At 52.3% G+C, this 11,854-nt stretch overlaps 1 protein-coding gene across 2 annotated transcripts; it reads left to right on the top strand.

The window, feature by feature from the left end:
• The first annotated feature begins 6,267 nt into the window (after positions 1–6,267).
• On the top strand, positions 6,268–10,624 carry HSBP1L1 (heat shock factor binding protein 1 like 1). 2 transcript variants are annotated; one of them, XM_049111564.1, is made up of 3 exons: positions 6,268–6,795; positions 7,767–7,833; positions 9,393–10,624. In XM_049111564.1, exons 1-3 carry the CDS (start codon positions 6,745–6,747, stop codon positions 9,509–9,511), a joined length of 237 nt encoding a protein of 78 aa, XP_048967521.1. In that variant the 5' UTR covers positions 6,268–6,744; the 3' UTR covers positions 9,512–10,624. The 2 variants fall into 2 exon arrangements, 1 of the variants encoding a protein (XP_048967521.1); XR_007411322.1 differs by lacking the exon at positions 7,767–7,833 and having other exon boundaries at positions 6,527–6,795; positions 9,316–9,513; positions 10,160–10,624.
• Positions 10,625–11,854: the final 1,230 nt, after the last annotated feature.

The following is an 11,854-nucleotide window of genomic DNA, read 5'->3' as shown; positions in this document are numbered from 1 at the left end:
ACGTCGGGCTCCCGGTGCATGGAGCCTGCTTCTCCCTCTGCCTGTGTCTTTGCGCCTCTCTCTCTGTGACTATCATAAATAAATAAAAATTAAAAAAAAAAAAAAAAGATTATATTTTAGTCATCTCTACTCCACGGGTGTTGAGCTCACCAGCCCAAGACCCAGAGCCCTGCTCCTCCCCTAAGCCAGCTGCCTTGAGGTCTTCAGGACAAAGTGTCTGTGAACTGACCTCCCGCCCGCGGCCCTCGATTCCCCAGGCCTTCCCCCACCCCCACACCAGGGTCCAGCACCCCGCCCAACATGGGGCCCCCACCCCCAACCCCGGCCCACTGGATTCTTTCCTCTGCTTTTCCTCATCAGGATCATGACTGTAAATTGTTCACCTGTAAGAGAAGAATCGTCATGTTTCCCTTGGGTTTTCAGTTTTGTACCTGAGGCCGTGGTGGGACACAGGCGGAGCCACCGCCAGGCTCTGACAGAACGTGTGAGGGAAGACGGCCCCATGGCCCCAGCCGCAGACGCAGTGGGAGGACACCGACCTCATGAGCATCTGTCTCACACGAGCTGGGACAGCAGATGGGTCTCGTTTTCTGCAGGAAGGGCGACCTTCATACCACAGCCACATCCGCAGAGCCCAGGGCAGGACACAAGGTAGACTCAGGGCCATCCCAGGGAGCGGCACGCCAGCCAACAGTGGGGACACCTGCTCTCAAGGTGCTGGTTGCCCCAGAGAGGACTCTGGGACAAGGGCAGATCAGGGAGCACCAGGACTCTCCCTGACCCTAGCGACCACTGCAGGGGCAGAATCTGGCTGATGGGACTATTTTGGGATAGTGGAGTCTGCTGAAGGCTTGCAACTGTCCAGCAGAAGGAGCCAATTCTGGTCTATTCTGGCTTGGAGCACAGGGGCAGCTTACCCAGCCCTGCAGCAGGCAGCTGTGCATGTGTTTCAGGAGCCGCCTGCTGATGCCAGGTTGGCAGAAAGGACCCTGTCCTTCCAAGAGCAGAGTCTCTGCTCTGACCACACAGGTGCAGATACAGAGGCTGCGGCCACTGCTGTCGCTCCTCTGGCTCCAGCTTGCGTGACTGCAATGGCACTGAGAGGGCGGGTGCCCCCTGATGCCCCTGTGGTTTCTCACTTTTCCCCTTTGGGGAGCCACACATTAGGACATTCAGAAACAGCTGCACACGTGGGAAATTAGGACGGATGGTGCCTGCCCAAGGGAAGGCTCAGAGAAGACCCCAGCAGACACTGAGTTTTCACCTCGGGCTGATCCTCCGGACAGAGACAGCCTGCCACCATCCAAAGAATGATGACAACAAAACAGCAAAGCCTGGGAAAGGGAAAGGAGGGAGTCTGATTTCCAGAGTCACGGCATCAGGAGATTCGAATGTGCCGTGTTCAGCCAAAAAATCACAAGGCAGAGGAGAGTTTGGCCCATTGAAAGGAAAAAGGGAATTCTACAGAATCTGTCCCTTAAAAAGACCTGATGTCAGATCTACTGGTCAGATGCTAAAGCCATAGTCTTACAGATGCTCTAAGAAGGGCGCCTGCATCGGGCTCCCTACGGCAGGGGGCCTGCTTCTCCCTCTGCTCCTGGCTTGGGTTCTGTCTCTCTTTCTCTTTCAAATAAATAAATAAAAACAATCCTTAAAAAAAAATTCTTAACTGGAAGAAGATGTGGGTAAAATCATGAAAAAAATATGAACAAAATGGAAATACCGATAATGAGGAAAACATAGTAAGAAACCAAAGGGGCGCCTGGGTGGCGCAACAGTTGAGCATCTCCCATCAGCTCAGGGCATGATCCCAGGGTCCTGGGATCAAGTCCCACACTGGGCTCCCTGCATGGAGCCTGCTTTTCCCTCTGCCTGTGTCTCTGCCTCTCTCTCTCTGTGTCTCTCATGAATAAGTAAAAAGAAGAAGAAGAAGAAGAAGAAGAAGAAGAAGAAGAAGAAGAAGAAGAAGAAGAAGAAGGAGGAGGAGGAGGAGGAGGAGGAGGAGGAGGAGGAGGAGGGAGGGGAGGAGGAGGAGGAGGGAGGGAGGAGGAGGAGGAGGGAGGGAGGAGGAGGAGGGAGGGAGGGGAGGGAGGGAGGGGAGAGGAGGGAGGAGGAGGAGGAGGAGGAGGAGGGAGAGGAGGAGAGGAGAAGGAGGGGAGGAGGAGGAGGGGGAGGAGGAGGAAGGAAGAAGAAGGAGAAGGAAGAAGGAGGAGGAGAAGAAAGAAGGAGAAGAAGAAGAAGAAAGAAGAAGAAGAAGAAGAAGAAGAAGAAGAAGAAGAAGAAGAAGAAGAAGAAGAAGAAGAAGAAGAAGAAAAGAAGAAGGAGAAGGAGAAGGAGAAGAAGAAGAAGAAGAAAGAAGAAGAAGAAGGGAGGAGGAGGAGGAGCAGGAGGAGGAGGAAGGAAGGAAGGAAGGAAGGGAGAAGGAAGAAGAAAGAAGCAGCAGCAGCAGCGGAGGAGGAAGAAGAGGAAACCAAGCAGGAGTTCTGGAGCTGGAAGTACAGTGGAAAATCCATGGGGTGAACCAGAGACACGGAAGAATGTTTCTAAAATCTGTCTTGATTCAAAGTCTAGACAACTCACAGGGCACATTAGTCCACATCCAAATTACAGAAAATGAAGGTTTCTGCTCGAAGGGAGGCCTCACCTCTGTTCCTCTTGCCCTGTTTCCAGGCCGCCTCATTGCGCAGCCTCTGCCCTCAGGGTCACACTGAGACTCCCGGGGCGCTGACCCATAGGCACTGCCGCCTCTGAGAAGGCCCCCACTGGAAGGCCCCCATGTGCAGTCCACGAGGCTTGGGTCTTTGCTCCCCAGGGCGGGTATGTACTGTTGTGGGAGCCAGAGGTCCACGATAAATAATAGGTGGGTCAAAAAATAGTGGGTAATGTCACATTAAAACATGAAAAAAAATCGTGAAAACTAAAATTATTTAAAAATTATGAAAATGTTGCAACTATTTTAGAGTAAAAAGAAGCAAAATGTTCCACACTCAAATCTGTGTACCACAATCCATACGCCAAAAGAACCCTTTTTTTCTTAGAAATTTTTAATAGGATTTTCCTTTCTTATTTGCATTGCAGAGGGGCAGAGGGGGAGAGAATCCCAGGCTGACCCTAACCCAGGGCTCCAGCCACCAACCCAAGGTCAGGACCTGAGTTGACCTGACCAGGCCACCCTAGTGCCCCTCAAGCTGGCAAAATGGATTTTTTAAAATTGTGGTAAAATAGACATAATGTCAAATGTTACTATTTTAATCATTTTTAAGTACTGGGTTCCTGAGCATCATGCCGTGGCCAGTGTCGCCTTCTGGAGCTGGACTCTGCCGCTGGCCTTTCTGGAGTCACGCCCGCGTGGTGGCCCCTTCCCCTCAGCACCTGGCCTTCAGGTTGTCCCCGTCCGGGCCCCTCCCATCACGTTCTCGGGAAGGAATCGTCCCCATGTCACCCTGCAAACACACCTTCCAGCCCGTTGGCCCAGAAGTGGAGCTGCTGCCAGCCGCTCTTCTGTTTCCCGTGTCCCGGGGAACCACGTCCCCTCCTCCTCAGGCTGCGGTGGCCCAGGCTCCTCATGGCTTCTGCTTCCTGATGACCGCAGACAGCCCCAGGATGCATCTGTGCCCCGCTGACCAGTAAGGTGGCCACTCACACATCTAGGAGAGGCATCTGCTTGAGCCCGATGCCCATTTTTATCGGGTTGTCTGCCATTCCTCAGTGCCCAGCCCCCTGCGCAGCCACCTCAGACAACTCTGTGTGCGACGTGGCAACAGTCTTTGCCTTCGTAGGTTATTGTGGAGACGGAGGAGACAGTGGAAGTCACCAGTGTTGGCTCCTCTTCCACAGATGGCAAGTGGGTGTCCCCGCTCTGGTGCTCTTCCCCTTGGCCTCGGTTGGCGGCCTTGCCTTCATCCCCCAGCTGCGTCCTGCAGGGGATTCGGAGGGTCCACAAGCCCCACAGGATGCACCGCCACCCCTCTGCCAGAGGCCACCCCGTCCTGGGCTCACCCCTCCTGGCCCAGTCCTATCTCGCAGCCTGGCTGCACAGATGTGATGCAATGCATCCTCGAAATGCAGGTTTCTGGGCTTGGGACGCCCCCAGGTTGCTTGGCTGGAGAACCCGCTGGGGTGTGCTGTCTCACGGCCCAGACCCTGCACAACTGCATCCAGAGACCCCACCCCTGCCCCCCACCCCCGGCTCCACTTCTAGAATCTTCCTCTCTACCCAGTGGCCTCTCTCGTGTGCTGATTGTGTGAACCCTCACCTGTTTCTCACCAGTCCCAGCACAGTGTAGATACGGGTTCTGACCCCTGTCTTTTGTAGGGAGCCGCCCAGGCCTCGGACCGTGAGGGGAGTTTCTGAGGCTTGGTCTCCTGAGGGTGGGCCTGGGTCACAGCCATCAGATCCACCAGGAGCCGCACATGGGACCCCCTGACCTACAGCCACACTCTGGAGAGGGGGCCATCTATTTTCAGGGATGACTCTTGTTCCTCCATTGCCTGTGGGGAAGCTCAACCCCAAAGACTCCTAGGCGTGGGCTGGACAGGCTCCCTGAGGCTCCCTGGGAGGAGGAGCTTGGGGGGGCAAGCCGGCAGCCCCATGGACAGGAGCTCACAGGAAGGGGCCCCATGGACAGGAGCCCAGGCAGTGTGGGGCAGGAGTCCAGCAATCATGCGACCCCGCACCTGTGGCTGGGACCCACTGTTGCCTTCCCGAGTCCAGCCCCTTGGGCATGAGGCCACTGCCCCGCAGAGCAGGCCGGTCCTGCCTTCAGAACCACTGGGCCCGACCCACCCGGCCTTGCAGGTTTTCTAGCAGGTTCTCCCTGGGGCCTCATGGCCTACCCGCCAGCCTCCTCTTCTGAGAGACCAGAAGCTGATGGACAGGATTCCGCAAGCACGTCCTGGGACCCGAGCACAGCCCAAAGGCTTGCAGCCCTGCACACCCATGGGTACCTGTGCCTGTCCTCCTCGGCCCTCCCAGGGAAGCTGCCAGAGCTCAGGAGCAGTCATGTGGCCTCACTCCAAGGAAGCCATGACTTCAGCTTGTTGAAACAGTTCACGCCCTACATGGCCACCCTCACATATGCAGCCGCTGCGTTGCCATTGATTCAGGGGGCTGAGCACAGCCCTCACCTGATGTTCCATGCTCTCTGCCCCCGGGGAGGAAGCCCCTTCGAGACTAGCGGCCCCTCCCTCAGCCCGTCCAGTGCCCAGCAACCTGCCTCCACCGATCCACCCACCGTGGACACTTGAGACACGTGGAGTCTGCCGTGCAGCTGCGATCACACAGCATGACCCCAAGGACTCCTCCTTGGGCTGAACACCATCCACCGTGCAGACCGACCACATCTGTTGGTCCGTTCGTTGTCTGTGGCAGACTTTTGTGCTCTTTCCACCTTTTATATTTTAATGTTTTATTTTTAAGTCATCTGTGTGCCGAATGTGGGGCTGGGCTCACACCAGGAGATGCAGTCCCACGTGCGGACAGAGCCTGCCAGGCATACAGCTCCACGTCTAACTGTTGTCAACGACGCTGAGTGAACATCTGAGTCACAGGCATGTGGTCATTTCCCGCAAATGTACCTAGAGGTGGAACTGAAGTTACACAGTAACTCTACGTTTGACATGTGTGGACTGTGAGTCTGCAGGTGGGTGGCAGGGCCATGGAGGAGCGCATCCATCTGCCACAGCCTTGCCGTCACCTTTCATTGTCTGGGATTCTGGCCTTGGGGTCGTGAGGTGAGGTCTCCCTGCAGTTTGATGTGCATTCTCCTGGTGTTGGGCATCTCAACACACACATCCCACAGCCCAGGCATCCAGGTGCTGCCTGCCACTCAGCAAGGCCCCTGGGACATGGGGGTGACCCAGACACACGCAGCCCTGCCACATGAACCCTGGTGTGGAGGGTCTAGTCAGGTAATCAGGGCCCTGGGGTGCCACAAAGCCGGCAGTGCTGAAGGCTCCCAGAGGGATGTGAGTCATGAGAGGCTCCTTCCAGATTTTTGGTAAAACCAAGAGGGGGACGTGAGAGCCAGTGGCGGTGGGTGAGGACTGAGTGTCAGGCTGACCATGGAAATGGCAGAGACTGAGAGAGATGAGGGACTCCGGCTGTCGGGGTGCTGCTGGGGCGGAGTGTGGCCTCCTCGGCCCCCTAGAGAGGCAACCCCACACCCAAAAGCCAAGGGAAGGCGGGAGGGCGGGAGGGCGGGTGCCCCGCTGGGTGTGGTGGTGTGTGGGGTCCAGGTCTCCTGGGTGCAGAGGTCTATGGGAGAGGAGGGGCTCTGGGCAAGGGGGGTGCGGCGCCACCATCGCTGGGCTGCCTGACCCCCGGCTCACAGCCACTGCTATGCACACAGGCCGGGGCACAGGAGAGGTCACACCGTGTGTCACCTGGGCGCTAAGAGCTCACTCCCTGGTCTCTGAGGCCTCGAACCCTCCCCTGCGCAGCCCGCAGCCGCCCCTCCCTCCCCGGTCCTGGAGGAGCTTCCTCACAGCCCTCCCTCCCTCCCGGGTCTCCTCCCTCCCCGGGCCGCCCGCCCCCACGCCACCGCGCCCTGCCCAGGAATTCCCTCCCGGGACCAGGCTGGTGAGCTGCTGCCCGCGTCCGGGCTCCCCAGTGTCCCCGCCGCAGCCGGAGCGTCTCCCCACGGACGGACGCGAGGCAGCCCTGCCGCCCGGATCCCCCGCCCACCCGGACCACCAGGACCGCCCGGACCAGGGGACCCACCTGGACTAGGGGAGCCACTGGACATGGACACGCGGGGACCCAAAGCCCCAGGCGGGGATGCGCTGCGGGACACGGTGAGTGCGGTCCCCTCGGGTGCCGCACCCCCTGAAGGTCTGGGGCGGGACGGGGTGGGCGCGGCTGGGGACACGAGCACGCCCCCACGGTAAGCCCTTCCCACCCACCCCTTCTCTAGCAGGAAGCTACATTCGAAGTCTGTTTCCCTTGTCTCCATGAAGAGTGTTACCTGTGGTACGTTCGTGGGTCTGCATTCTCCTGAGAACGGTTAAAAACCCCAAACCCCCTGAGGAACTGCTCTGGATTCCAGGCATCTCCATAGATCAGTGCAGATTCTAGGACACCCGCCTCTGCCCTGTGGTCTGCGATGGATGCAGTGACCGCTGTGAGCACCGAATCCGGGGCCCCAGGCCTCTGTTCCAAGCCATAAACCAAAAGGCACAGGTGGCTGATCTCACTACCGACCCTGGTATTTCTGTATGTTAGTTCAGGGTGTGCACGGTCCCCCCAGTGTGAGGTCAGTATGGGGTCTGCAGTGTCCCCCCAGGTGTGGGGTCAGTACACCGTCTACGGGGTCCCCCCAGAGTGGGGTCTGTTACGTGGTGGTGTTCTAGGTGCAGGCTCAGCCCACCCAGGACCCAAGTTACCGAGACGATCACCTATGTCCTCCGGGACCTTTGGTACATTTTCCGCTCACATCATCCAGAGTTGTTTTTGTGCAGCTGTGAGGCAGGGTCAGGCCTGCTGGGTGGTGATGTTCAGCTCCCTCATGCCCCATGCTCCTGAAAAGAGTTCCCTTACCCTCTGAATTGAAAAGCTTTGGCATCTTGTCAAAAATCTAACTATATAAACAAATAATTAAGGACGGTTCTTTTCCATGATTGCCAAGTGCCCTACATCAAGAATAAATATTTTAAAAAGAAAAAAACAAACAAAAGGACCGCAATAGATCTAATTAAATTAAATTTCATCAAAAGACTAAAAAAAAGTAAATATTACATTCAGTTGTCTAATGGTTCATTTTTTTCAGGCAGAAAATCTATTTCAGGAACTTCAAGAACATTTTCAAGCTCTGATTGCAACGTTAAACCTCAGAAATATCCTTTTCTAGCTTATAACACATGCCATGATGCTTTTGAACTCTAAAATTATCATGCAATATCTTCTTGTATGCTAGTGACCTAGAATTTCCTGGTTCTACGTTTAGTACCCCGATGTACTAAGTACTGCTCACGGGAACTATGTCCTATGTCCTTTGCAGGAGAGGGCACCGTGTGTGACAGGGATAAACGTAAGGACACAGGCACAAGGCTGCCCCTGGGACGTTTCTACGAATAATCACCCTAAACAAATACATAGGAGCCCTATTTATCAGCCCTAGATAAATCTGGGTAGTGTGCTGAGGAACACTTATACCCTAGAAGCAACCAGAAACTTGCAAACAAGACATGGAATGTCTTCAACATAGGACACTGCATCTGGCTCTCCCAACCTTTGTTTTGTTTTGCAACTGTAGCAGCTCACTGTTTTCTTAAGATGTGAATTCAGGGTAGCCTGGGTGGCTCAGCAGTTTAGCGCCGCCTTCAGCCCAGGGCCTGATCCTGGAGACCCTGGGCCGAGTCCCACATCGGGCTCCCTGCATGGAGCCTGCTTCTCCCTCTGCCTGTGTCTCTGCCTCTCTCTCTCTCCTTCTCTGTGTCTCTCATGAATAAATAAATAAAATCTTAAAAAAAAAAAAAAAAAAAGATGTGAATTCAAGCAGAATTAGGGTAGAATGTTTGTTCTACTTTGAACAAATCCAGATAATGGTAACATCTGCCCTAAGACTTGGTGCACTAGAGCTCACTCTACACAGTTAAACTCACTCCTTAGAAATTATAGGCAAAGTATTTGCTTACGGGACCGTTTACTTCAAATTTTGATTCTGTAGATGGGTTTTCATAGGGAAAAAATATTCTTAAAACATGATAAAAATTAAACTGTAGGAAAGTTGGCTTTTTAAAAAAATATGTTTATTTATTCATGAGAGACAGAGAGAGGGGGCAGGCAGAGGGAGAAGCAGGCTCCATGCAGGGAGCCTGTCGTGGGACTTGATCCCGGGTCTCCAGGATCACGCTCTGGGCTGAAAGCAGCGCTAAACCACTGAGCCACCCGGGCTGCCCGGAAAGTTGGTTTTAAACAAAATTAACTTCCATTATATGTACATATTCATTAGAATCTGGTTACAACAGATGAATCCTACACGGGGAGCCAAGCATTTAGAACCGAGCTCTCGGTTCCAAGGTTTAAGAGGCTACAAAAACTGTAGGGAGGGACGCCTGGATGGCTCAGCAGTTGAGTGCCTTCCTTTGGCTCAGGGCATGATCTTGGAATCCCATGATCAAGTCCCACGGGCTCCCTGCATGGAGCCTGCATCTCCCTCTGTGTCTCTGCTTCTCTCTCCCTGTGTCTCTCATGAATAAATAAATAAAATATTTAAAATAAAACCGTAGGGAATGGTTACTTTGCACCGTAAGGTACATACAGGCCGCCTGACTCTCATTTTAAAGGTTGCATTGCTGAGGCATCTTTCTCAGCAGGTGTGACCTGAAGTTGGTCTCCTGGGACTTTCGGGCCGGTGTTCTGACCTTGTGTACAATTCCCCTTAACGTTGCACTGGAAGAAATGGGAAGTCGCCTCGAGGATCTACAGAAGAATGTAAATGACCTCATGGTGCAAGCTGGGGTTGAGGATCCTGTTTCGGAACAAGGGGCAAGGGCGTCATTAGGAAACTAAAGGTTTGCCTTCCGCCTGTGTTTTGATTGCTTTAATCTTGAAAAGGGCAATCCCGTATTTGTTCACCATGGGGACTCCTGCCTCTGTGCTAGAGGGAAGCCTGCAGGGACAATAAAGGACTCTTACAAATGATCTCTTCTGAACAGACTAACTGGGACAATTATCATAATTCCTCAGGAAGCGCACACTTTAAATGACAAGCTCTATTATTTAAAAATTGGCTTTTATTAAAGGACTTTTCACCGCCACCCCTCAGGTTAGTCTTCAATCAAAACATGAGTCAGGATGAACTAGAGATTGGGGAGGGCAACTAGTAGTTTCCATCTGAAACCATATATTTCTATAATCCCTTAAAGAAGACGCATGTGCCTTAAGTGCTCAGCCCATTTCACCGTGGCTCCCGAGGGTCTGCTCTGACCCCGCAACGCAGACATTTCTTTCCCAGTGACATGTCCCACTTCATCTTGAAGATGCAAATACATGCTTGGCTTCAGCTCTCAGACTGGATTTGTGTCTACGTGACATATGGAGATGCACAACTTTATTTTATTAGGATACATCTGCATATTTTATTTCCAGAATATTCTGATTATGTAAGCATATTGTGATTGGACAATGAGGTGCCTTTGTTTTCCCATTTTGTTTTAGGATTGTTGCCCTAAGTCAGCCGGTAAATTATCCACACTCGTCCTGCTGAATCAGAGCCAGTTTGCCTTCAGTTTATAAACCCCTACGTCTGGTATTGGGTAGGAGCTGCTGCTTAGGAGCTGTGAACACTGCAAAGGGTGGACAGCTTCACCGTTCTGGCCTCATTCCTGGCGGGCCCTGAGGAATCAGCTGTCCCTCCTCCCCACCCCCAACCCTGCAGGGCTGATTCTGGGATGGGACAAGAGCCTGAGGGAAGAACATGGCAGCCCAAGATCCTTCATCACCCAGATCAAGCTGCTGTTTTAAGTTTAGTCAACAAGTTAAATGATCAAATAGACATGGAAACCCCACCATTTGATGTGCGTGGAGCCCGAGAGAAGACCAGACATCCAAGTTTGTTTAAATCAGTGGTACTGCCTTTTAAATGAAAAGAAGGACCTCAATAAATTGAGATGTTTGGGTAAATCTGTGTTTGTTGGTTGCACTCATCAGGGTTCACACAGGGACACTGCACATCCCCGAGCCCCGAGTTCCTGCTGTGAGAAGGGAGAGTCAGCTATGTCAAAATGTTGGAAACTACTGTTCTCCGTCGGTAGACCTGGCACTTTGTCACCTCCCCACTAACCAACACGGTGGCCCCTTTCCTGCAGTTAATCAAAGTAGAGAGGCAGCATATTGCGGCCGGCTGGTGTTGTCTCCTGGATACTTGGGGGGGGTGAGTCACAGCGATGCAGTATTGATGCAGATGCAGAAGTAATGTTCAGTTGTCTCAAGAGTGCATGCTGTTTATCCCCGTCAGCTGTGGGTGCACACTGACTCCATGTGTGTAAGAAGAAAAGCATTTAGTATTTATGTTCTTCCACATATGGAATTTTTCCTGTCCATAAATGGACAGGGGAAATTTTGTATTTTTAGCGAAAGCTTTGGATTCCAGTTTATTTAACCATACATTAATTGGTATATGAAGAAACCATTACCTTTTTCAAAATTTTTTCTTACGGACCTTAAGACAGTAGACCAGCACTTGAAAATGTGATAAAATCAAACCTGTACTTTTAAAATAATAATTTGCATGAGTTCTGATTTTTATTAATTTAAAAATTCATTTTAATAAAATGAAAGATTATAAGAACAAACAATGCAATAAGAAAATAATTCAGAAGGTGATTGACAAAGATAGTTGTAAAATTTTCCAATGAACACCTGGTATTTATAAGCCATGGGACAAAGCCTAAGCTATATTAGGTCACTTTCTTTTTTTCCTGAATTAAGTTCTATATCGATTTTAAAACATCATAAATTGTCTTCTGAGATTGCTTTTTAAATAACTGCATTCCTTTTTTAAAAAAAATATTTTATTTATTCATGAGAGACACAGAGAGGCAGAGACACAGACAGAGGGAGAAGCAGGCTCCATGCAGGGAGCCTGATGCGGGACTTGATCCCGGGACTCCAAGATCACGCCCTGGGCCAAAGGCAGGCGCCAAACCACTGAGCCACCCAGGGATCCCCAAATAACTGCTTTCCGAGTCAGCTTTTCCAGTCACAGAGTGTTTGGGAAGACTCGTTTTCATCTGTCTAGTTCAAACACATTCTGAGAATGATGTTCTCCAAACCCAAGAAAACAGCTTCTCCAGGCGCGCTTCGGCTTCTCTGGAGGTGGTCACCAACGAGAGAACAAGGACAAGACTTCGG

This window comes from Canis lupus, chromosome 1, assembly GCF_003254725.2.
Source record: "Canis lupus dingo isolate Sandy chromosome 1, ASM325472v2, whole genome shotgun sequence".
In the NCBI taxonomy this organism is placed as follows: Eukaryota; Metazoa; Chordata; class Mammalia; order Carnivora; family Canidae; genus Canis; species Canis lupus.
Note: the sequence above shows the minus strand (reverse complement) of the source record. Positions and strands in the feature narration are given on the sequence as shown.